This window comes from Scomber scombrus, chromosome 15 (assembly GCF_963691925.1).
Source record: "Scomber scombrus chromosome 15, fScoSco1.1, whole genome shotgun sequence".
Taxonomy (NCBI): domain Eukaryota; kingdom Metazoa; phylum Chordata; class Actinopteri; order Scombriformes; family Scombridae; genus Scomber; species Scomber scombrus.
The window spans coordinates 1,587,061-1,614,560 of NC_084984.1; the positions used below are offsets into that span (position 1 = coordinate 1,587,061).

Consider the following 27,500-nt stretch of genomic DNA (forward strand, 5'->3'; position numbering starts at 1 on the left):
TCCTTGGTGCTGAACCTGAACCTGAACCTGGGCCGGGAGTTGAGGGTTGAGGTGCTGTCCTTGGTCCAGAGGGAGCACCTGCCTCATTGTGTCCCGATCCTGTGCTGAAGTCTGACTCTCCCCATTTAGCTCATATTGATTTATTTCAGGGTGGATTTATTTCATAAGGTGTTCAAAGTGGGTTAGTTTCTGGTTGTATGATTTCATTAGTTTCTGCTCTCAAAGCTCCCAGACACACATTCTTCAACATACATAAAAAATACTGATATAATGATATAATGTCTATTATAGTTTTTCCTATTAAAAAGCTCAGTTTATCTCATTATAATCATTAAAACATCATCTCCTCCTTCTCCATCATTAAACATACTGTAGATATATAAAGTGTTCCTGGTGGACAGCACTTCACTGTAAAGTCCATTCTCACTGTTTCAAGTTTCCACGTCAACACTCGGTGTGTAAGTTGAATACTCCACCGTGATTGGCTCCAGACCGGCTGTGATGTCACAAATCCTGCTCGTATAGGTTCACGTGTTGAACTGAGATTTAAGGTGAAGCTCAGAGAAACTTTCCTCCTTCAGCAGATAAATGAACAATATCCAACTGAATAGATAAGAGAGGAAGAGGAAGAGGAAGGAACACATGATTTTTAGTGGAAGGAAACTTTAAATGAAAATGATACTGCTACAGATCAATATGTGTGATGCATAAAGCTGTTAGTGTCTTATTATAATGACTCTTAAAATTCCCCTGCACTCAAAAATGTGTTTTGTTCATTATACCTGATATATATTCATATTTCATAAGTTCAAATCTTAACAAGTACTTAACAAAATAATGAACATACAATGACACTAATAATCCATTCACTAACCTTTTTAAAGCTTCAATGGCTTATCTAAAATATATAATAATATAATATAATATAATAATATATCTATATTTGGCCACCAGGGGGCAGCAGAAACATCTCATCATCATGTTATAAGTTGATATGTTGAACTTATTTCCACATCCAGCAGTTACTGATCAACATTATCATTCATTAGTTCATCGTGTTTCTGTCCAGCTGCTGAATGTAAAGTCCAATATTCTCTGTTAGCTCTGTTTTTACTCTCTACCAACTCCTGAAATATCTAAATGCTCCACTATGTTCAGCAGCTAGTCTGCAGATAACTGGGTCTGTTAGCAGGTAGAGTACAGTGGCTTTTTTATTCTCTGCTGTGAAGGTCTGTAGATCAGAGGGAAGCTGCAGAGTCATTTAATACTAAATCTGACGCATTGTTATTATAACAGTATTGATTATAGCTGTAAAGGTAGTGAGATGTGGCGCTGCAGAGATGAATGGTTGATCTTGAGTTGAGTTCAGGTTTAAAAACGTTCCTGCACAGATTTATCATTTCAAAGCACACTGTAGCTCCCAGTGCAGGTATCATTTAATGGGCTCCTGCTCTTCTTCAGACTAAAACATGAATGTATAGTCTCCATCTTAAATAGATCAAGGCCCAGGTCATCTGACAGTCACATGATAGATTTACATGTTTACGTATACGTGTAAAGAAGATAACACAATAAAAATATGTATATGGATCTTCTATGTACACATTTCATCATATATATATTTTCCCATTTTTGTTTATCATATATAATGTTTATTTGTTGTTTTATAATGATGAATAATAATGCATTTTATTCATAGGCGCCTTTCAAAGCATTCAAGGAAACCACATAAAAACAAACAACGCTGCATCAAACATCATAAAATCAGCAAACAGAGAAGTTAATAGATAAACATGAATGAGATTTAATAGTCAGTGTGAGAGAGGATATGCCAGTCAGAGTCAGTGTGTTTTCAGGTGGGATTTGAAGGTGAAGACAGAGTCAGAAGTGTGAATGTGTGGTGGGTGGGAGCCCCTGAGGGTTGGTGGGGGGGGGCTGAATGACTGATAGAGTGGGAGGATGTGAAGATATGAACAAGTTTGGAACGATACGATGGTGCCAGGTTGTGAAGGACCTTATAGTGCCGATATTATGGGCTGCGTTATCTTCTTGACACTTAAGCACAGGGGCGGCTGCGGCTCAGGAGATAGAGCGGGTCATCCACCAATCGGATGACTGGCGGTTATATTCCCGGCTCCTCCAGTCCATATCATATGTTGAACCCAAAGTATATAAGAATGTAAAAGTGCTTTGAGTGGTTAAAAAGACTAAAACAGTATTTTTACTGTTTACCAATCCAAGTATCCTCAAAGTGATACCGACACCAACGGAGTGATTGATTTGATATCCGTCATGTGAATAGAAACATTTTGAAAGTCTTCAAATTATTAATATTTATTAAATCAAAGAACGCTTGCTGTTGATTGGCTGAGAGCAAGTCCATACAAACACGTCATATTTTCTAGCTCTGGATGCAAAAAGGATCGATTGCAGGTATCGATTGACGGGAGACGTTTCGATACTACTTGGTATCGATTTATTACAGTCGATATCTTAAAGGTATTAAGTACCGATACTCAGCTCTAGCAGCACTTCATCAAGCAAGACGACTTGTAATAAAGCCGAAGACTCAAACAACAAACAGCATCTAAAAAACGTACAATTTAACATACTGATAATTGTCATGTTTTGCTTGCTACCTTTTCATTCAAGTCATTTTTTTCCCCCCAAATTTTTTTTTATTCAGTTTTTGAATGGCATTGACACATCATGTGACTGTCAGGTGACCTGGGTCTTTGTGTATTTAAGACAGTGACTGTACATTCTTGTTTTAGTCTGACATAAAGCAAGAGGCTTGAAACGTCACTCTTGGTTTCCTATTAAATTAAACGATTCCTGCATTGGGTAAACGTTATCTCTTCATATCCTATTATATTATACCTGCATTGGGAGCTGCAGTGTGCAGACTTTGTTCTGCCTTTACAGATTTAGTCTTTTATTCCGGCTTCTGTTTTTATTTATTCTAGATGTCTACTACACAACATTTCCATTTCATTCCTGTAACATCATTAGTCTCATTATGGATGAAAATCAGTGCAGTAAAAAACAAATATATCACCTTCCTTTTACTCCACACTAAAGTATCCTGGAGCTGTTAGTTTCTAGTAGAGATGAGGAGCTTCACAGGTCTGATAACTTCAACCCCCAACGGATGCTGACTAACATTACATCATCGGTGGTGACATCATCAGCCCCCCCTCATGAGACACGAAGAAACACCTGAAAACACTCACCGAGGTGTAAAATCACAGCAGATCACCTGTGAATCAGCGAGGGGGAAACAGACTGTGACACAGCGCCTGTAGATCTCTGCGGGGCCGTAAACACGAGTCTGCAGGAATATTGAGGTCAAGAGTCGTGAGAGTGAAAACCAGACACCAAAAATAAAGTAAAATGCTGTTTTCTTCAGTCAACTGTTGAGTTATATTGTCTGAAAAGTGTCTCAACGTGAGAGTCTCTCCAAAATATCAACCTGTCATGATCTAGAGAGCAGCAGCTAACGATTAATCAGGTCTGACACTTGTTTTCTAAATTAATTAACTAATTATTGGGTCTGTCACAACCCTCCAGATTCTTATAGGAGGTTAAATGTCTTTTCTTTTGTCCGTATAACAGTCTAAAACTAAAACGACTTTCAATTTACTAGAAATAAATAAGAAGGAGAAGCTTAAAATCCTCACTGATGAGAAGCTGGAACTATTATATGTTTGAATAATGTCTGAAACAAGAAAAAAACTCTACATTTTTTAAACAATCCAATTTAAATTAAATGTTTTATGCAAAAATATCTCAATGCATGATGATCCAAATATGTGTGAATGTTTTTAATTGTCCTAAAACTGCTCGGAAATGAAGATAATTAGTCTGTAAAATAATGAATTCAGCCTTTAAATGAGAGCATAAAGTAGAATATAAACTCCCAGAAGTGTCCTTAAAGCAGCCTGGTTCTGTCTCAGCTCGTCACGGAGCCGCAGACGCTCGTATCACTGCTGACGACTAACTTTTTCTTTTTCTTATCTGGTTGCCGTGACGCTGGGTTAATTGGATTCCTGCGTGTTACAGTCACGACCTGCATGTTGTTGTCACGCGGTTCAAACAGCAGCCGAAGGAGGCCGACAGGAAGCTGCAGCTCCTGGACTTCCTGCTGTCAGAGGACAGGAAGGAGTTTAACCCTCACATACTGTTCATGTTCTGAGCCATCGCAGAATCTCATCACATAATTATTCTCTATAACAAACTTCTGAATCATAAATTACTCATAAAGAACTCATCAGTCACAGATAAACATGATTTATCCTTAATGAGGCTTCCAGACAGCAGAGAGTTTATTCTTCTAGTCCTCCCGGGTCAAATTGACCCCGTCTGTTTTGACTGTTCCTTCCTTCCTCCCTCCTTCTCTCTTTCTTTCCTTCCTCTCTATTTCCTCCCTTCCTTCTTTCCTTCCTCTCTCTTTCCTCGCTTCCTACCTTCCTTCTTTCCTATTTTCCTCCGTCCTTCCTTCCTCCCTCCCTCCCTCCCTCCCTCCCTCTTCCTTCCCTTCCTCCCTTCCTTCTTTCCTCTGTCTGTCTGTCTTTCTTTCCTTCCTTCCTTCCTCCCTACCTTCCTTCCTCCCTCCCTCCTTCTCTCTTTATTTCCTCCCTCCCTCCCTCCTACCTTCCTACCTTCCTATTTTCCTCCGTCCTTCCTTCCTCCCTTCTTCCTTCTTCCTCCCTTCCTTCCTCCCTCCTTTCCTCCCTCCTTTCCTTCCTGCTTTCCTTCCTTCTTCTTCCCTTCCTTCTTTCCTTTCCACCCTTCCTTCCTCCCTCCTTTCCTTCCTGCTTCCTCCCTTCCTTCCTTGACTCGAGGAGGGTTAAAATAACAAACTATAAAGGACTATATATACTGTTTCAACAAATGATATTAAATGTGAAGAATGAACATTGTTGAAATGTTGGATGAATACGGATCACATTAAGGGAAGGAATCACATTACAGGCTGAAAGAAACAGTAAGTTTATAGCTGTCAGATGTAAAAATGAACAGAAGTTAAAGGGTTAATAAACTTATTAGCAGTAATGATCTACAGTCTACAGCTTTAATCACATTAACACTTATTAACACTACACTGCATTTAATGGCATTATTACAGGAGAACACGGATCGCTGCAGATGATTTATTATTTAATAATATGACATAAAAAATGCAATTAAACTCCATCAACTTACTAGATTTCTGGCAGAGCTTTCAGTCACACAGTGTGATCATCAGCTGATCAAAGAGCATAAAGATGTATTTATAAATGTATAATTCTTTAACTCCTGTTCGTCATTTATAATCAGGATATAAACAGTTAATAAATGTTTATCCTTCAGACTCACTGAAGAGAAGCTGTAATAATATAAAATGTGTTTTAACCTTTGTGTCAAACTGACCCCGTCTGTTTTGACTGTTCCTTCATTCCTTCCTTTCTTCCTTCTTTCCTCCTTTCTTCCTTCCTTCCTTCTCTCCTTCCTTCCTTCCTTCCTTCCTTCCTTCCTTCCTTCCTTCCTTCCTTCCTTCCTTCCTTCCTTCCTTCCTTTCCTTCTTCCCTTCCTTCTTTCCTCCCCCCTACCTTCCTCCCTTCCTTCATTGCTCTGTCCTTCTTTCCTCCCTCCCTGCTACCTTCCTTCCTTCCTTCTTTCCTCCGTCCTTCCTTCCTTTCCTTTCTCCTTTCCTTCTTTCCTTTCCTCCCTTCCTTCCTCCCTCCTTTTCTTCCTTCACTCTTTCCTTCCCTTCCATCCTTCCTTCTTTCCTCTGTCCTTCTTTCCTTCCTTCCTCCCTTCCTCTTTTCCTTTCTCCCTCCCTCGTTCCTTCTTTCCTCCCTCCCTCCTACCTTCCTTCCTTCCTTCTGTCCTCCTTCCTTCCTTCCTTTCCTTCCTCCCTTCCTTCTTTCCTTTCCTCCCTTCCTTCCTCCCTCCTTGTCTTCCTTTCTTCCTTCACTCCTTCCTTCCCTTCCTTCCTTCCTCCCTCCTTTCCTTCTTTCTTTCTTCCTTCCTTCCATCCTTCCTTCCTTCCATCTTTCCTTCCTTCCCTGACTCGAGGACAACAGGAGGGTTAATATTGTTGCATAAATATAAATAAACACTTAAAAATGTTCTTATTACTATTTATAACTACATTACAGTGTGTTATAAATAATTTATGACATGTTTATATACTGAATATTATGATAAACAACAAAATTATTATAACAACATTATAATATTGTATGTACATTGTATTAATAGTTCTGTTAATAATGACAAATATTAGCTGCTCTGGACTTTGATTTATCTTTTAATCACATTTTATGATCCAATCAGTATTTTTCTGACATTATTCAACAACAGGTCTGATATAAAAGTCGGTTCTGTTGTTGATGAGCTGGTTTCAGTCCAGTTCTGGTTTCCTGTTCTTCTTCTCTCAGAGTTCAGTGAGGATGAGTCAAGGTCAGATCTGAGACAGAACCAGAACCAGAGACAGGAAGTGACTGTTTGAACGGTGCGGGACACGAAACGCAGCAGCCTGCAGTTTCAATTAATTACTAATTAATTAATGAGGGAGAGAGTGTGTCCGTGTGTGTGTGTGTATGTGTGTGTGTGTGTGTATGTGTGTGTGTATGTGTGTGTGTGTGTGTATGTGTGTGTGTATGTGTGTGTGTGTGTGTGTGTGTGTGTGTGTGTGTGTGTGTGTGTGTGTGTGTGTGTGGTGCTTTATTAACTATGAAATGTGTCGCTTTAATTACTCGTCTCTGTTTCCCTCCAGCTGTGCCGCCCAGAGCTGAGACGATTGGTTAAATTGATCCATTATTTCAGGGGTGTCAAACATACGGCTCGTGGACCAGAACCGGGCCCCCTAAAGGGTCCAATCCGGCCCCACTGGATAACTTTACAAAGTGTTGAAACTTCAGTAATTAATTCTAGTTTTTAACCCTCACATACTGATCATATTCAGACTCCTCACAGTTTCCCCTCATAATTACTCTCTACCAGATTTCTGCACAAGTCATTCATGAAAACCTCAGTCACATATAAATAGTGAGATTAATCCTTAATGAAGCTTTCAGAGAGCTGAGAGAGTTTATTATTCCGTTTTTACACAAAAAACATAAACTATGTTAAATGTGAAGAATTCAATAGTATGTTTTTGAATTTTTGAATAAATATGACTCAAAGCTCTATTGTCTATGTCGTCCTCCCGGGTCAAATTGACCCCGTCTGTTTTGACTGTTCCTTCTTTCCTCCCTTCCTTCCTTCCTTCTGTCCTTCCTCCCTCCCTCCTTCCTCTTTTCCTTTCTCCCTCCCTCCCTTCCTTCCTTCCTTCCTCCGTCCTTCCTTCCTTATTTCCTTTCCTCCCTTCCTTCCTCCCTCCTTTCTTCTTCTCTCCTTTCCTTCCTTCCTCCTTCCATTCCTTCTTTCCTCCCTCCCTTCCATCCTCCCTTCCTCCCTTCCATCCTCCCTTCCTCCCTCCCTTCCATCCTTCCTTCCTCCCTCCCTTCCTTCCTTCCTTGACTTGAGGACAACAGGAGGGTTAAAGGTGTAATGTACTGGTTTGACTGGTCTGGTCCACATGAGATCAGATGGTGCTGAACTAACAGCTGCATACGTTTATTGACTATTTAGTTCTTTACATGGTAACCCAAATAAAATAAAACACAAATTATAAACAATATAAATAGATGAATAATAAGCAATATACATAAATAAATACATTTAAATAAAGTTTAAATATAATAAATACATAATTAAATAAAGTCACTAAAATATAATGTGAGTAAAACCAGAATGTGAGGAGGAGGTATTAAAAAGAAAAAAAAGATTATAATGAAATAAAAATAATTTAGTTCAGTTCGATTATTAAATGCATGTATCTCAAATTGACCTGTATACATATAATAAATAAGAGGAGATGAGATGAAGTAAAACTAGACATACATTTAAACAAAAAGAAGGTTATAAAGAGAGAAAATAATCAATAAATAAAAATGGAAAAGAATAAAAATAAAATATAAAAATCAGACAGAATTGAATGATGCAAGTCATCAAATGCAGACTGAATAAAGTCTCTTCATGTGTGTGTGTGTGTGTGTGTGTGTGTGTGTGTGTGTGTGTGTGTGTGTGTGTGTGTGTGTGTGCCAATAAAAGATGAATAGTGACTCACACAGGATTGTTTTGGACGTCTGACAAATGAAATAAAGTTGAAATAAAAACCTTCAGAGAAAATACAGCAACACGAGCTCAGTGCTGCCATGAAGGAAAAATAAATAAATAAAGTAAATAAATGTTTGTTTTGCACGAGGTTAGGCGAGTTAACGGTTAAAATAAATGTAGCTCTGCGTCGCTGTCGCTGTCAGAAGTCTATCATGATGTTTACTGAAAGCCGACATCATCTTTCTGTCATATATTTCGGGGGTGTCGGGGTTTGATGGTGCAGCAGCGTCGTTGTTTCCCTCTTTAAACAGAACTCTGATATGTTTCCATTACATTTGTTTTTGGCTGCGAGCTGTAAAAAGAAGCCGGCAGTGAAGACGAGGAAACTCCCAGAATGCAACAGTGTCTGTGGTGTGAAGGACAGCGACAGTAATGACTCTGTTTTATCATCAGTTTGCTTCAATTTACACAACAGACTTTCAATTTGCCAAATAAATAAATAAATAATAATGATTGAATGAGTCAAACTAACTCACAGTATTCCTCCCTTACAACATAAATTGCTTCTAATATAGAGACAATAAATCAGAGCACTCACAGTCTCAGTGGTGACAAGAAAACTAAAAGTCCTCCGAATGTGACACATACCTGCAAATGACTGTATACTCCATAGCCTTGGTTGCTAGGATGGTTGCTAAGGTGGTTCCTAAGGTGGTTCCTAAGGTGGTTCCTAAGGTGGTTGCTAGGATGGTTCCTAAGGTGGTTCCCAAAGTGGTTGCTAAGGTGGTTCCTCAGGTGGTTGCTAAGGTGGTTCCTAAGGTGGTTCCTAAGGTGGATGCTAAGGTGGTTGCTAAATTGGTTGCTAAGGTGGTTCCTAAGGTGATTGCTAGGATGGTTCCTAAGGTGATTCCTAAGGTTGTTGCTAATGTGGTTCCTAAGGTGGTTGCTAAGGTGGTTGCTAAGGTTGGTGTTAAGGTGGTTGCTAAGGTGGTTCCTAAGGTGGTTCCTAAGGTGGATGCCAAGGTGGTTGCTAAATTGGTTGCTAAGGTGGTTCCTAAGGTGATTCCTAAGGTTGTTGCTAATGTGGTTCCTAAGGTGGTCCTTAAAGAGACAGGAGCTAAAACGGTCTGTTAATAGACAGAGGCTGAACTGAGCGGCTGCATAAAGGACCAGTAGAAGATAAATAAGGAGTTTTTATTCCAGTAGAGACACAGAATATTAATATAAAGCTGGAGATGTGAAGAATATTTATTTTTTAAGGGTTGAAATCAGACAACTGTTCGCTCCTGATAACATGAGATCTTTTGTTTAGGATCATCAAATTTCTGATTATTTCTCCAGTAAAAGTTTTTACAGCTACAATTACAATCAACCAATCAATCAGAGCGATCAAATCAATGAAAATGCTGTTTTATGACACTATGGATGCATGTTATATAATATATAAACACAGAGCTGTTGGGTACACACTCTTTATACACACTGAACAGCAATCAGAAGCTTTATAAACTCTTCTACAGGTGTAAACTTGGCCTCAAACACACATAAAGCTTCCTTTGTGCTAGATTTGCATTCTAATCTTTAATCCCTAATTGTCTCCTCTCTCCCCTCCAGATGTGTGTGTGTGTGATTCGGAGCTCGGCCCCCCCGGCTGGAGGGAACCTCTGGACTGTGTCCGAGCCTCTGAACTGTGCAACCAGAACAGCCAGTGCAGCTCACGTTACCGGATCATGCGCCAGTGTCTGTCCGGCGGGGACAAGGAGCGCAGCGCCATGCTGGCCTCCAAGGAGTGCCAGGGAGCGCTGGAGGTGCTGCAGGACTCTCCGCTGTACGACTGCCGCTGCAAGAGAGGCATGAAGAAGGAGCTGCAGTGCCTGCAGAACTACTGGAGCATCCACATGGGTCTGACTGAGGGTAAGCCTCCAACACTGAGCTGTGCGGAGAGTTAATTAAGCCTCCTGGTGCCTGTTGATTTCCCCTCAATGTTTGGAGCTGAGAGTTTCTGGCAGATGAAACAGAACAACTTGAGCATGCACTGAGGTTAAAGATGGCTCTGCATCAGTTGTGTGGGTTTGAATTTCGCCTGAAGTGTGTAGTGGGACCTGGAGAGAGAGCAGAGCTGCTGGTTCGACTCTCACTTTAACTGTTTGTGCTGCGTTTTGTTGTCGTCGGCTTTCGGGAATTTTAATGGAACAAATGAGCAGCGACAGCAGAGCTCAGAGTCACCTGGTCCCACTGCTGGTCCTGCTCTGTGTTCTGTGTGTGTCAGCACTGCCGATAGGACACACACACACACACACACACACACACACACACACACACACACACACACACACACACACACACACACACACACACACACACACACACACACACACACACACAGTTGGCTGGCCTAGTTTGGGTCTCAGCAGTTGCAGAGCTCATTAAGAGCCTCTCTCTTTGTTCTCCATTCCACTAAGAATGTCTCTATAGTGCCAGCAATGCTCGCAAAGCCTCTGCATCGCACACACACACACACACACACACACACACACACACACACACACACACACACACACACACACACACGCACAGATATACAGACAAACACAAACACACACACACTTGACACACCTTTAAGCCAGACACACACACACATTGTCTTAGACGTCTGTAACACTCAATACGATCAGCAGCGTTACAGACTATGTGTGTGTGTGTGTGTGTGTGTGTGTGTGTGTGTGTGTGTGTGTGTGTGTGTGTGTGTGTGTGTGTGTGTGTGAGGTTGGTTTTCAGGACAGAACACTTGTCATAAAACATTTAAAGTTTGTTACATTTTGCGGCTCATTACCTCTCGGCTTCCTGATGTGAAGCTCAATCTGTGATGAATCTTGTTTTTCAATTTTCCTTTTAAAAAAAAATTAAACTTCATTAATTACTGGAGGCTTGTTGGCTGCAGGTGTTCATTACTTCATTTATTGTGGGACTCTATTAAAGACGGCCATCACACGCAGAGCTTGAGGAAGAAGGAAGGAAAGGAGGGAAGAAGGAAGGGAGGAAGAAGGAAGGGAGGAAGAAGGATGGAAAGGAGGAAGGAAGGAAGGAAGGAAGGGAGGGAGGAAGAAGGAAGGAAAGGAGGAGGGAAGGAAGGAGGGAGGGAGGGAGAAAGGAAAAGAGGTTGGGAGGAAGGAAAGAAAAAAGGACAGAGGAAAGAAGGGAGGAATTGAGGGAGGAAAAAATGAAAGAGGGAGGGAGAAAGGACAAGAGGAAAGGAGGAAGGAAGGAGGGAACGAAAGAAGGGAGGGAGGAATGAGAGAAGGAGGGAGGAAGGACAAATAGAAGGAAGGAAGGGAGGAAAGAAGAAACAGTCAAAACAGACGGGGTCAATTTGAAGGAACAGTAACGTCAGATGATTGATTAACGTTTGTATTGATTTATTTATTGCTTATTGTTTTAGTCTGATTTGCATCTGCAGGGAGATACTGTATAAGTGTTTTAGTTTGATGATTATTCTCAGGTGGTTGAACATCGAGCGACTATATGAACATCAATCACTGACATTTAAACTCCTCATAAATACTGTAGATTTATGACTTCAGCTTCCAACCAGATATTCTCACATTGTACTTGAAGTAAATAGATAATAAAACATAATTTGTCTTTAAACTTCATCCTGAAATAGGACAAAAAAAGTTGCCTTCGGTCATATTGCATCTTTAAAAACTGGAGATTTTTTATTTGATAGGATAAATTTAAAGTCTCTTTTCAGTCGCCTTAAATATCAGTTTTTTTAACTCGTCAACCTACGAGCAGGATTTGTGACATCACAGCTAGTCTGGAATCAACAATCAACAGAGGATGAAGTCATATTTCCTGTCCGTCCCTCTTCGTCCTCCTCGGTCAGCCGCGTAACAAACCTTCTCATATTACAACTAAACATTTCCTTAGAATATATGTCTGAATATATCTGAGGCAGAAATAGAAGCAGCAGCAACACGATCTGATCTGATCAGCGTCGATCAGCTTGACTGACAGTTTGATCCCAGAGTCTTGAGCTGTGTGTTCAGATGCAGATTCCTGTTGGCCTCAAAGCGAGCGGAGACGTTGAATAGCTCACTGGAGACGCTTCAGTACTTGACAAAAGGAGGAGGGGGGGGGGGGGGGGGGGGTGCCTCGCCACATGCTTCTGGGATTATAGTTGCACATTCTGCCTTTTTGCCTTTTTTACTGGTCTCTCTAGATTTTAGGCCACTGCTGTTTTGTAATTGTCCATATTTCCAGCTGATCTACAGTCTCTGGTTGGGTCAGTTAAGTGTTGGTAAGATGATCAATTCAATGATCATCTCCTTCCTTCCTTCTTCCTCCCTTCCTCCTGCCTTTTCTTCCTTCTTCCGTCTTTCCTTCCCTCCTTTCCTTCCTTCTTCCTCCCTTCCTCCTTCCTTCTTTCCTTCCTTCCTTTTTTCCTCCCTTCCTCCTGCCTTTTCTTCCTTCTTCCTTATTTCCTTCCCTCCTTCCTTCCTCCCTCCTTTCCTTCCTTCTTCCTCCGTTCCTCCTTCCTTCCTCCCTCCTTTCCTTCCTTCTTCCTCCCTTCCTCCTTCCTTCCTTCCTTCCTTCCTTCCTTCCTTCCTTCCTTGAGTTGAGGACACCAGGAGGGGTAAGGATAAAACAAAAGGCAACCACTATTATTCCAAGCAAAGTTTAATATGTATTAAAATATTTCTGGAGGGGTTTTTTATATTAAAGGTGTCATGTTATAAAAAATGAAGCCTAGTATCTCACAGGGCAGAATAGCATAATTAAATACTAAAAGGAGCTTTGTGCAGGTGGAGAAGGTTCAGATGGAAAGTTAATACCAATAAGTTTATAATAAGTTATTAACAAATCTGCTTCAGTATCTGATCCGGAGCTAAAAATAACATCTGTGGAACATCTGGCAGCTTTATTCTGACTGAGGATGAAGAGACAATGTGAAAGATGGAAGGAGTTATTTTTTTGTCTAGTCTGCAGGTTTTCCAGCTCTGATCGTCCAATGAGAGCGCAGGTCTGACGTGTTTATGTGCCGTCGTGCAGATAAAACAGTTTCTCACTCTGAGTTCAATAAAGATAACGGTCAATATTATAATTAGTTTTAACCACATTTATGTCTGATAATTATTCTCTGCAAGTTTCCAAACATCATCATTTATTAATGCAACACTGTCTGATGGTTGACTGCAGTACAACTATCAATACTGTAAATTACTAATAATATATTACAGTAAAAGTACTGCATGAAATATACTACTACAGTCAGTATATAAGTATTATAAGTGATGTAGTATGCAGTATTAGTAAAGTAAAAGTAAAGTACAAGTACCTCAAACTATACTACAGTAATGTACAAGTACCTCAAACTATACTACAGTACAGTACAAGTACCTCAAACTATACTACAGTAAAGTACAAGTACCTTAAACTGTACTACAGTAAAGCACAAGTACCTCAAACTGTACTACAGTAAAGTACAAGTACCTCTAACTGTATTACAGTAAAGTACAAGTACCTCAAACTGTACTACAGTAAAGTACAAGTACCTCAAACTATACTACAGTACAGTACAAGTACCTCAAACTGTATTACAGTAAAGTACAAGTACCTCAAACTGTACTACAGTAAAGTACAAGTACCTCAAACTATACTACAGTAAAGCACAAGTACCTCAAACTGTACTACAGTAAAGTACAAGTACCTCAAACTGTACTACAGTAAAGTACAAGTACCTTAAACTATACTACAGTAAAGTACAAGTACCTTAAACTGTACTACAGTAAAGCACAAGTACCTCAAACTGTACTACAGTAAAGTACAAGTACCTTAAACTGTACTACAGCAAAGCACAAGTACCTCAAACTGTACTACAGTAAATTACAAGTACCTCAAACTGTACTACAGTAAAGTACAAGTACCTCAAACTGTACTACAGTAAAGTATAAGTTAGTTAATATACTGACATAGTTTCCATCTCTGGCTTTATAAGAACCTGAGACAGTTAAATGAGGACGAGTCTCATCAGACATTAAAGCAAAAAGCAGCAGATGAGCTCAGAGTCTAATTGGACGACTTCATTTTCCTCCAAAAAACCCTCGAACATGATAATAACTGTGAGATCAGACAGAGAGGCAGCAGACTGGACTAATGAATGAACACAGCACCGGGCAGAGTTCTGGGTGACGCAGGTAGACGAGGTTTATCTGGGATCCAGCAGCTGAGTCGTTAGTATTAAGACTTCAAAACAAATGATCCGAACACGGCAGAAATGTGCAGATACAGTAAATACAGTCTGAGTCTGCTTTCTAACAGCAGCGGCTCCGATTACAAAGAAGCTTAAAGATGATCTGTATTTCTCAGAGGAAGGTTTCGGTGCATCTGCTGCAGGCTTAATTACATCTCACATGGTTTCACACACACACACACACACACACACACACACAAACACACACACACACACACACACACACACACACACACACACACACACACACACACACACACACACACACACACACACACGCCTGCTGAGGAAACTGGGCCGGTTGCAGTTTCCAGCTTCTTCTCCTTCTTCTCGTCTTTTCTTCCATTGTGCTTTATGTGACAAACGGGAACAAAAGAGTTTGTTTCCGCCTTCCTTCTGTCTCTCATTCATGCTCGCATATTTAACAAGGCAGGAGAGGATTTGCTCTGGCTTTCCAGATTAAAAACTTATAATAGAAAATCCAAGGAGGGAAGAACAGGTGAGAGGGAAGTTTTCTCTGCATCCGAGGGTTAGAAGGTGCGTGTGTGTGTGTGTGTGTGTGTGTGTGTGTGTGTGTGTGTGTGTGTGTGTGTGTGTGTGTGTGTGTGTGTGTGGGGGGGGGGGATTAAAAAAGAGAGAATTATAAAGTTATGGTCAGCATTATAAAGCAGATAAAGTCTGATATATGACTATTATTATAACAGTCTCAGTCTCTCACACTGTGAATCTCTTTGTCTGCCAGAAATGAAAGTGAAGCGACAGTTTTGGAATTGATGAGGTTTTATTTGAACATCCAAACTACAGATTTATATTTATAGTCGGAGTTTGAGATGTCAGAAAACGTCACAAATTACAGTTGCTTCCTGTTTTTATAGCATTATTCTACTTTTGCTGTCACATCTCAACCAGGCGGGGAGCTCTGGTCCTCTGAAATGAGACCAACGTGGAAGTAACTTAAAACTGCATTCTATCAAAAGGCCACCAGGGGGCGACCATTTTGGTGTCAAAAGGACTTCCGTCTCTATACAAGTCAATGGAGAATTCACCAACTTCTCACTTGATTTCTAACCTCAGTAAACGTTTTCAAAATGTGTTTATGGTCTCAATCGCTAGTTTAAAGCCTTCTTCAATGCAGTATGATGTTCATTTGGGACATTTTGGCCTCCCTGATTTTATATGTACGATAAAGCAGGGTATGCATTAGGGGCGTGGCTACGTGGTGATTGACAGGTTGATTGGTTCACAGGTTCAGGAGGGCGCCTCATGCTCCTCCTGATGCCCATATAAGTAGAATCCATGTTTTTATTATTCCCAGCATGCACCTGAAATTTTCAAGATGGAGCTGCTCAGATCCGATACTATTGGCCTCCGAGCAGCAGTCCACAAACCAATGGGTGATGTCACGGATGTTACGTCAATTTTATATACAGTCTATGATCTCAAGACACAGAGGCTTGCTTTGAGTTTCTGTTTTCCTATCATCTCATCATAAATTACTTTCTTGCACAAACTGTCCTGTTTATTAATTTAGCTTTACTCAAAATGACCTCAAAACACCATATAATCGTCTCTATAGAGCTCTGCGTGTGGCAGACACTACTGAGCATGTGCAGTAACGTGTGTAGAGCTCCTGGGTCAGCGGACGCTACTGAGCATGTGCAGTAACGTGCATAGAGCTCTGTGGACGCTACTGAGCATGTGCAGTAACGGGCGTAGAGTTCCTGGGTCAGCGTACGCTACTGAGCATGTGCAGTAACGTGCATAGAGCTCTGTGGACGCTACTGAGCATGTGCAGTAATGGTGCGTAGAGCTCCTGGGTCAGCGGACGCTACTGAGCATGTGCAGTAACGTGCATAGAGCTCTGTGGACGCTACTGAGCATGTGCAGTAACGGGCGTCAGATTTCCTGGGTCAGTGGACGCTACTGAGCATGTGCAGTAAGGCGGACGCTAATGAGCATGTGCAGTAACGTGCGTAGAGCTCTGTGGACGCTACTGAGCATGTGCAGTGACGTGCTTCTCTTTCAGCTCTAACCAGCTTGTTGAGCTTCACATCAAAACGTCTTTGAACTCTGAGATTCTTTGAGATATTTATAATGTTCAGTGTTCAAAGTCAAGAAGATGCTTTGAAGCTTTTTGCAACAAATTTGTTGGTTTGAATCCAAACATGAGATTTATTGACAGTGAGAATATATTTATATAATATTTATATATGAAACAAACTCTAAATGATAAAACTGATCATCAGATTAACTTTCTGTTCATTAATTAGTAGTGAGAAGCAACACAGCAGCCTGCCAACTACAGAACTCACTGAGTATATTTTATTCATCATTCAGTGTTTAATAAACAGGCAGAGCAGCTGAGAGCTAGATTCACACATTAAGCAGAACATGGAGAAGCTGAGAGGAATAAAACTCACAGATCAGACTGAAAATAGACGTTAATGTAGAGAACACACTAGTATGCAATTGTATGTAGGAACGCACTGATTGGATGAATTGGACTGATACTAACTGTGAGATTTGGTTCGGACACATGTGACCGATCTGCTTCACATCCAGTTTCTGCTCTAAAGTGAGAGAATGAGGGAGAGTTTTATAAAGTGGCTGTAATGACTGGAACACAGTTGGACTCAAATGCACAAGGTGGGTAACAGATAGTAAAGACAATAAAGGCAGAGGTAAAAGTAAGGTTCACAAAAACCCACAGAGAGAGAAACACACACAGACTAACACGAGACAGAAAGGAAGAACAGAGAGAAAGACACCGGCTTAATACTGTAGAGATGAGTCATTAATAAGACACAGGTGCAGACAATCAGGGGAGGAGAAAGCCAATCAGAAAGGCGGAAAACACACGAGGATAGGAAGTGAAGTTATCTGAAATGAGAGGAGATGTGAGTAACATATCAAAATAAAACAGGAATAAAACAGATGAGACAGCAGCCTCGAAATACAGAAAAAGAAACATAGAAAACGATATTCAAATAGAAAGAAAAAAGCACTTTAAATACAGAAATGTGCTGCAAACAATCACAACTGGTGACAAAGCGGTGAGATTATTTATTTAAGTGTTTTAACTCCAATAAACGAACCGAATTACACCGATTAATTAACTTTATTAGAATGATTGCACTGAATTATTCATCGTTCTTATGGAGTTAATTCTACTATATAAATACTTTAACTCTTTACATACTGTTCATATTCTGACTCATATTAGTCTTTACACCAATTTACCATAAATCCTCCATCAGTCATTAATAAATATTTAACCTTAGTGTCGTCCTCCCGGGTCTCCGTCTGTTTTGACTTTTCCTCCTTCTTTCCTTCCTTCCTCCTTCCTTCTCTTTTCTTTCCTCCCCCTATCCTTCCTTCTTTCCCCCTTCCTCCCTCCTATATTCCTTCTTCCTCTGTCTTTCCTTCTTCCTTCCTCCCTTCCTTCTTTCCTTTCCTTTCTCCCTCCCTTCCTCCTTCCTTTACTTCCTTCCTTCCTCCCTCCTTTCTTCCTTCCTTTCTTCCTTCCTTCCTTCCTTCCTTTCCTTCCTTCCTTCCTTCCTTCCTTCCTTCCTTCCTTCCTTCCTTCTTTCCTTACTTCTTCCTCCCTTCCTCCCTCCCTTCTTTCCTTGACTCGAGGACAACAGGAGAGTAAATTAATCCTTCTATTTGATTAAAAGAAATGTATAATTACTATATTATGATCCAGGAAAAACATTTTATAGAATATGAAAAAAATACAACAATATGTTTGAATGCAGATTTTGACATTTTTAAATAAATACAGGTCAAATTTGTACATTTGCATATATAAAAATATATATAAGCTGCACAAAACTTTAAAAAATGATGCATTTTATTTCTATTTTTGGTATACTGTGGTTCTAATTAGGAAAGGTCTGCTAAAATAAATGTTAATAAGGTGTTTTTACAGCTCTAAAAAATAAAAAAATAGGTCAATTTGACCCAGAACTCAATGTAAGGGTTAAAAACGCTTTAAAATGGACCAAATATTTGCTAGCAGGCACATTTTAAACCATCACTTGCTTGATTACAGGATGTTCAGCTCATACATGTTTTTAAAAATAACGTGTTACTATCTTTTATCACCTCGGCTCTCACTCAGAGGCGCATGGACGGAGACGTCGGAGGGGATCGGAGCAGATAAAGAGAGATATCCAGGGAATTAGATGAAAGTATGATGACAGCAGATGACAGGAAGAAGAGGCAATTTGAGGATGAGGAGCAGAAAAGAAAGGAGAAAAATGGAGCAGAGGGAGCAGAGATGAGATAGACGGAGGGAACACTCAGATCAAACCTGCATGTTTTCTGACTGTTTCTGGTCGTTAAGGACAGAGCAGAGAGGGAGACGGAGGGTAAAACAATGTTATCTGAGTCAAACTGTCCAGAAAAGTTCTCCAACTGTAAAGAGTTACGCTGCGTTTGATGGTAGAAATATAAAGTGAGACGATGAATCAGCGTCTCAATCTTTTTGTCCCCAAAAAGATTCGTCACTCTGCTGCTGAAGTGTGATGAGTTTTTATTGTAATGATGATTATAATGTTCCTTCCTTCTGTGCTTCCTTCCTTCCTTCCCTCCTTCCTTCCTTCCTTCCTTCCTTTCTTTCCTTCCTTCCTTCCTTCATCCCTTCCTACTTTCCTTCGTTTGTCCTACTTTCTTTCTTTCCTTCCTTACTTGTGTCCTTCCTTCTTTGCTTTCTTCGTTCATTCGTTCTTTCCTCCGTCCCAACCTTCCTTCCTTCCTCCCTCCCTCCCTTCCTTCCTTCCTTCCTTCCTTCCTTCCTTCCTTCCTTCCTATTTTCCTCCCTTCCTTCCTTCCTTCCTTCTTCCTTCCTTCCTTCCTTCCTTCCTTCCTCCAAATAAGCCCATGTCATGATTTATTTACTAAATAAAAACAAAATATTTATTTCAAAGAATTAAAAACAGCAATATATGTATTCAGTAACATTTTCAATATTAAAACATGAGGAAAAATTAGTAAGTAAAATCTTAAAGGTCTGACTTCAGATGTAACCTCCTTTATAATCATCAACACTTACATGTATTTCTTATTAAATTAAAAGCTCGTTACTCTCTAACACTGAGTATACATGACTTTAAAAAGCGAGTCAGCAACTTCTTATCGACACAACCAGCAGATCAGAGATGCAGGTGAAAGATGTCTGAGTGAGAAGAAGAAGAAGATAATTCATCTCCTTCCTTTTTAAATCAATTTGTTACACTCATGAAAAAGCTTTGATTAAACTAAAAAAACACATCAACACAAACAGTTTGCATTGATTTTTAATCCGTTTGAGCCGCAGAACTGTGAACAGCTTGGACAGACAAAGTCAAACTGAAAGTGTTTGTCACATCAAAGGCTGACAGATGATCAGACTGCACACATTTGTTCCCAGAGACAGAAACTCTTTGTGACAACACACACTGGATCATTATTGGTTTATCTCAATGTGACTCGAGGGGAAGGAAGGAGAGCCGAGTATAATCTGGGATGAGTTTAAGGAAGGAAGGGAGGAAGAAGGAAGGAAAGGAGGGAGGAAGGGAGGAAGAAGGAAGGAAAGGAGGAAGGAAGGGAGGAAGAAGGAAGGAGAGGAGGAAGGAAGGGAGGAAGAAGGAAGGAAAGGAGGAAGGAAGGAAAGGAAGGAAGGAAGGACGGAGGAAAGAAAGAAGGAATGAAGGTAGGAGGGAGGAAGGAAAGAAGGAAGGAAGGATGGAAGGAAAGAAGGAGGGAGGGAGGGAGGGAGGGAGGGAGGAAGGAAGGAAGGAAGGATGGAAGGAAAGAAGGAGGGAGGGAGGAAGGAAAGAAGGAAGGTAGGAGGGAGGAAGGAAGGGAAGGAAGGAAGGAAGGAAGGAAGGAAGGAAGGAAGGAAGGAAGGAAGGAAGGAAAGAAGGAGGGAGGAGGAGGAAGGAATGAATGAATTGGGATGGAGGAAGGAAAGAAGGAAGGGAGGAAAGAAGGAAGGGAGGAAAGAGGAAAGGAAAGAAGGAAGGGAGGAAGGAAAGCCGAGGCTTCTCGCAGTATAATCTGAGGTAAACTGTCCCTGGAGGTGACGGAGGGCTGCAGGCGGCGGCGTTAGTCACGGTCAGCTGATGTCTTCACCTCTGCTCTGAGCTCCTGCTGGGACAAAGCTCTCCGACTATCAGGCCAAGCAAATAAGTCTGTGACCTGCTGTTACTGCTGCAGGCAGTGGAGGGAGTCCAGCTTGGGGGGAAGGAGATGAGAACACAAATCTCCTCTTCTGAATATCATATGCGTTCATTTCGGAGCTGGTTTAGATGTTTAGAGTTCAGTGATTGGTTGAAACAGGTGCTGAAGGAGTCAGAGCTGTTAATGTCGAGTATTTATAGTTTATATATTATTCTGTGTGTATGCAGAGACATAAACTGCTGCTGTTTCTCACTTCACATACTTCTGTACTTATACTTAATGTTTTGAGTGCACAAGTTGAGATTGTACTACGGACACTTATCACCTGTGTTACTAAATCATCACAGACTGCTAAGTGATGCAATAATCCTACTGATGGTTTATATAGGTCAGTGATAAATAAGTGTTAACAAGATGAGCAATTCAAAATAGCAGATATAAAAGCTACTATAAGTCTTTAAATCTTATTAGCAGAGCAATAATTTCTAAATGAGCACCAGCACATTTATTAGAAGGCCTGAATTAGAGATTAAGACCAGAATGACTCAATAAAAACATTGATGGACTCAGTGTTTATAGAGAGAAGTGAGCTTTTAACCCTCCTGTTGTCCTCGAGTCAAGGAAGGAAGGGGGAAGAAGGAAGGAAGGAGGAGGAAGGAAGGATGGAAGGACGGAGGAAAGAAGGAAGGAAAGGAGGAGGGAGGAAGGAAGGATGGAAGGAAGGAGGGAAGAAGGAAGGAAAGGAGGGAGGAAGGAAGGAAGGAAGAAGGAGGAAGGGAGGAGGAAGGAAAGATGGAAGGAGGTAAGAAAGAAGGAAGGAATGAAGAAGGAAGGAAGGAGTGAGGGAGGAAGGGAGGAAGGAAGGAAGAAGGAAGGAAAGGTGGGAGGAAGGAAGGATGTAAGGAGGAGGGAGGAAGGAAGGAGGAAAGGAAAGAAGGAAGTAGGAGGAGAGGAAAGAAGGAAGGTAGAGGGAGGAAAGAAGAGAGAAGGAGGAGGGAGGAAGTGAGAAGACAGAAGGAAAGAAAAAAGGGGGATGGGGGAGGAAAGAAGGAAGGAGGAAAGAGAGAGGAGGAAAGAAAGAGAGAAGGAGGGAGGGAGGAAGGAAAGGAAGGAAGGAAGGAAGGGAGGAAAGAAAGAACAGACAAGGTCAATTTGACCCGGGAGGATGACACGAAGCTTGAACAGGAGTCAAACAGAGTCAACGTGTTTCAGTCGTCCTCTGCTAACGATGCTTTCAATCATTCATAACTTTGCTTGGCTGTTTATTAGCTGAAGGCTCACCTGTATAAAACCCTTTCATGCTGGCTTATGCTTTGCTTCATTCATTATTTATTATTATTATTTTAATATTTATGTATAGTGTTAAACCATGCAGCGGATCTTAGATGATTTGTTATAAAATCTGTGATGTGAGACAGTCTGATTATCTGAGACTGTAATTCTCAAACTATTATGGTTACTAATATATTCCTAGTTTTTTATTTTTTGTATTTAAACATTTTGCTCCCAGACACACAGTCCAGTCGTCTTAATGGACCTTAAACTGCTGAATCCTCAAGGGAAATGTGTGACCTCCTCACAGCGGCTCGCCTCATTTCTGCTGCTCACATCGGGAGTTTTATTCTACGACCGTCCGAGTTTTACATCGAATGCAATTATAAGCCATTAAGAGAATAATGTGGGAAGTAAACATCATATTCCAATTATGTTAATGTGATCGACTTCTTAATCAGAGTAAATATAAAGTGAACTTTCATCACCCAGCAGCATCGAGAACATTACACTGTGTGAGACTCAGATGGAGATAATTGATTATTTGTGTTTCTTAAAGACACAAAATTACGTCAGTGATAAATAAGGTTTGGCAAGATGGAGTAATTCATAAATCAGTTAAACTAGTTTTTAAAAGCAGCATCAGGTTTGTTAAAATGTACATTTAGTATTTTTTGTTGGTTTTATAGGAGATAAATTCAGACTGAACTCAGCGGCTCCGCAGCAAGACATCATGGAGGTCCGAGTACGCCCAGTTCAATATAATCAATATATTAAAAAAAGATCAATAAAAGAAAACTGGATCAATGTGGAATTAAGGTTTTATTGTTTTAAAAATTGTTTTATAGATGGATGAATAAAGAAAAAGACCTTAAACAGATCTTAAAAACTAGTTTTACGGCATCTTTTATTAGTCAGTGTGAACAAGAGGAACGTGGAGTCAGTAACTAATAAGTGTTGGTAAGATGATGAATTCATAAATCAGTTAAACTAGTTTTAAAAGCAGCATCAGGTATGTTAAAATGTACATTTAGTATTTTTGTTGGTTTTATATCATTTGAAATGACATTTGTACCATTTTTTACCAAAATTAAGACTGAATGCTCCTGAAAATTTCAATTGGTTGTAAACCACAAAAGAATGATGAATATTTCTCCCTCCCTCGCTCCTTCCTTCTTTCCTTCCTTCTTCCTCCCTTAATGACTTCATTTAAAAAAACCTCATATAAAAAGGACAATTAGAAAAAGTATGTATACATTTAAATTTTAAAGTTTTTTTGTCAGTATAAAGAAGGACATATCCTAAAAACAACCATTTTTTTGTTTTGACAGATGTAAAATTTGTTAAAACCTTAGTGTTGTAACCCTGAACAGAACGTTTAAGGCTCCATAAAGTATCATAAAATAAGACCAAGATGACGACTTCAGGTGTTTTTGTTATTTTTAATATTAAACATATTCAGAAAACATTTAGAAAACAAGTAAAATAATTCACACCTGAGATACTGGAAGCAGGTTATTGTTTTTAAATACTGATTGATTCATCCACACATTCACATTCATTTCAACGTTTCCTCATCATGACACTAGATAAGTAGAATAATGTGATTTTTTAGGAGATTCAGACTGTTCGGGGATTAACAGAAAACAACAAAACACAAAGAAAGAGATTTTATGATTTACACGCCGGCAGAGTTGTGAATAAAACATCAGCGACATACAATTTTTAAATCATCACAAGATAAAGGAGCGCAGTTTTAAACTTTTCTGGATTTCATTCCAAGCAGCAGACAATAAGAACAAACCTTTGCCTCTCAAAGAATAATAATAATCAATAATAACAATGATGATATTCAGAGTAACACAGATTTACATGTAAGCAGCTCCTCACAGGTGACAGAAAGTCAGATTTAATTCAACATTTAAAGCTTCATTCAGATTGTATTTGTGTCCGTATGACCTCACTGCTCCCATTAATCCCTTTCGGAGTGAAATCTTTGTATTTTAAAGTGAATCTTTGAGTTTTTCCGGTCCTCTGCAGTGAGGCCAATGCAGAAGTAACTTAAAACTGCATTCTATCAAAAGGCCACCAGGGGGCGACCGTTTTGGTGTCAAAAGGACTTCCGTCTCTATACAAGTCAATGGAGAATTCACCAACTTCTCACTTGATTTCTAACCTCAGTAAACGTTTTCAAAATGTGTTTATGGTCTCAATCGCTAGTTTAAAGCCTTCTTCAATGCAGTAATGATGTTCATTTGGGACATTTTGGCCTCCCTGATTTATATGTGACGATTATAGCAGGGTATGCATTAGGGCGTGGCTACGTGTATGTAAGCAGATCCTCACAGGTGACAGAAAGTCAGATTTAATTCAACATTTAACCCTCTAGTTGCCCTCGAGTCAAGGAAGGAAGAAGGAAGGAAAGGAGGGACGAAGGAAGGAGGGAAGGAAGGAAAGGAGGGCGGAAGGAAGGGAGGAAAGGAAAGAAGGAAAAAAGGAGGGTGGAAGGGAGGAAGGAAGAAGGAAGGAAAGGAGGGAGGAAGAAAGGAAAGAAGGGAAAGAAGGGAGGAAGGTAGGAAGGTAGGAGGGAGGGAGGGAGAAAAGAAGGATGAGGGGGAAGGGAGAAAGGAAAAGAGGAAGGGAGGAAGGAAAGGAAGGAAAGAAGGACAGAAAAAAGAAGGAAGGTAGGAAGGAAACGAGGGAGGAAGGAAAGGAAGGGTCGGAAGGAAGGAAAGGAAGGAAGGAAGGAAAGAAGGAGGGAGGGAGGAAGGACAGAAAGAAGGAAGGAAGTGAGGAAATAAGGAACAGTCAAAACAGACGGGGTCAATTTGACCCGGGAGGACGACAGGAAGGTTAAAGACTAATTCAGATTGTATTTGTGTCCATATGACCTAAATCCCATCCAGTAAACATCAGAATGTCTGAACTTCCTGTATGTTCTTTGGAAAGCTGCTGAAAACACGACCGCAGTCAATTCATTTCCAGGCAAGTCACAGCTCAGCCTGTTTGTATCCGCTGTATAAAAACCCTCAATAATATGTACACACTATATAAATGATTGTTGTGCGACTCCACAGCTGACAGCGATGATTCAAAAATGATGATAAGTGAGTGTCTGGAAACTCAATTTACTGCTCGCTAATGAGTGAAGCATTGAGTGTGTGTTGTAGAGGCAGCAGCGAGGGATTGAATGAGAGAGTAAGGAAGTGATTTCAGACACTAAAGCTGCATTAAGACAGGATGGAGGCGGGGGAATTAAATTAGTTCACTCTTTTTTAACCCTCCTGTCGTCCTTCCGGGTCAAATTGACCCCATCTCTTTTGACTGTTCCTTCTTTCCTTCCTTCCTTCCTCCATCTTTCTTTAATTTTTTCCTTCGTTCTTCCCTTCCTTCCCTCTTTCTTTGCTCCCTCCTCCTACCATTCTTCTTTCTTGCTTCCTTCCTTCCTTCCTTCCTTCCTTCCTTCCTTCCTTCCTTCCTTCCTTCCTCCCTCCCTCCTTACTCCTTTCCTTCCTTCCTTTCTTCATTCCTTCCTGCCTTCCTTCCTTCCCTTCCTCCCTCCCTCCTTACTCCTTTTCTTCCTTCCTTCTTTCCTTCCTTCCTCCTTTCCTCCCTCCCTCCCACCCTCCCTCCTCCCTTCCTTCCTTCCTTCCTTATTTCCTTCCTTCCTTCCTTCCTTCTTTCCTCCCTTCCTGATCCCTTCCATCCTTCCTTCCTTGACTCGAGGACAACAGGAGGGTTAACTCATTGAAGGGAAATGACAGGATCTGGTGTTTAAAAGACGTTCAACAGGAAAAAGAGACAATGTTGAAGAACAGACTCACATCTGAACATGATAAGATTTATATCACATTATAATAGAGAACAAAGCTCCAGCATCTTTGTATAATAAAGAGAGACAAACCTCTCTAAAGAAATCACCTCTGAATCTGTGCTGAGGGAGGAGCAAAGCTGCATTACAATAAAATACATAGAAATAATAATAAAGTCATAATTAAGATGATATGTGCAGGTTTTGAAAGTTTATAGGAAGGATTCTGATTGGCTGTCAGGCTACTGTATGGTTTATAGGAAGGATTCTGATTGGCTGTCGGGCTGCTGTTTGGTTTACAGTATAGGAAGGATTCTGATTGGCTGTCGGGCTGCTGTACGGTTTATAGGAAGGATTCTGATTGGCTATCAGGCCGCTGTATGGTTTATAGGAAGGATTCTGATTGGCTGTCAGGCTGCTGTACGGTTTATAGGAAGGATTCTGATTGGCTGTCAGGCTGCTCTACGGCTTATAGGAAGGATTCTGATTGGCTGTTGGGCTGCTGTTTGGTTTACAGTATAGGAAGGATTCTGATTGGCTGTCGGGCTGCTGTACGGTTTATAGGAAGGATTCTGATTGGCTGTCAGGCTGCTCTACGGCTTATAGGAAGGATTCTGATTGGCTGTCAGTGTTTCTCTGAAAGTGATCTAATGATATCATTCAACACTGTTGATGTTGTTATAGTTGTAGTGTGGACCCCCTCATCCACTGCAGTTACAACCATTTTTTTAAACTATATATTTTATACTTATAGTTATAGTTTATTATAGCTCTTGGTGTGGACAGGCCTTCACACTTCCTGAGGAGATCATTATCTCCAATAAACCTCCATAAATCCACTTAGAAACCAGGCTGCAGAACCTGTTTTCTGCAGTAATCAGTGATATTTGTCTGTATATCATGTTACACTGCAGACAGTCGCTGCTAACAGACTGTTAGAGAGTATTTGACTAAATATAAATCTGCTATAAAACAAAATGTGTCTGAAAAAGAACAGCAGCTCCTGCCTGTATCTGACATTAACAACAGAGCATCTGATGAGCTTTTATAGTCTCACTCTGCTGATGGTTTTTATTTCACCCAAACAGGCTGATATTTTAAAAATGGTAAATAGACTGTAATTTTATAGTGCTTTTACAATATATGTCACATTCTCCCATTCACATATGGGTCAGTGACTAATAAGGGTTGGCAAGATGCGCAATTCAAAAATATGTTTAAAAATAGGTTTGTTAAAATGTACATTTAGTATTTTTGTTGGTTGATCATGCCAAACTAGTTGATATGTATTTTATTGAGAATTTATTGTTTTGAAGCAAGTTGAATTATTTGGTGGATGGATGGATTAAAAGCAGAAATTTGATGCTGGGTCCACAAAAAAAGAATGTGTGCAAGTTATTCATACGTTTATTTTCACATGTTAACCCTTTAAATTTAAACTAAAACACATGAACACAAACAAACCTCTCACTGACCCGTTTACGTGTGAATGACATCAGAGCGAGTCAGATTCAGCCCTGACTCATCTCAGGATTCAGACTCTGATAAAAAGTCAGACAGTAAACATGCAGAGTTGAGTCCAGGTGCAGCGTTATCAGCTCGGCTCGCTGCAGACTCACCTGCTGCAGGAGGACGGCTCCCAGCTGCTGTTTACTGAACACACACATGCAGCCCGTCAACAGAGACGACTGAGAGGAGGAGAAAATCAAATAACATGACTGACACGCTGTCAGGCAAAGAATTATACAAAAAAATCTTATGGGGAGGAGCAGGAGGAGCAGGAGGAAGCGGAGCAGGAGGAGGAGGAGGAGCAGGAGGAAGAGGAGGAGGAGGAGGAGGAGCAGGAGGGGC

The 27,500-nt window shown here is 40.5% G+C and overlaps 1 protein-coding gene across 1 annotated transcript in view; it reads left to right on the forward strand.

Annotated features, from left to right (window-relative positions):
* The first annotated feature begins 6,437 nt into the window (after positions 1–6,437).
* The window catches only part of gfra2b (GDNF family receptor alpha 2b), a 111,898-nt gene continuing 90,835 nt past the window's right edge, over positions 6,438–27,500 (forward strand). Inside the window, exons 1-2 of the mRNA XM_062435147.1 lie at positions 6,438–6,447; positions 9,763–10,062. Of these exons, the coding sequence (XP_062291131.1) occupies positions 6,438–6,447; positions 9,763–10,062 (310 nt within the window). The remainder of the gene's footprint in view (positions 6,448–9,762; positions 10,063–27,500) is intronic.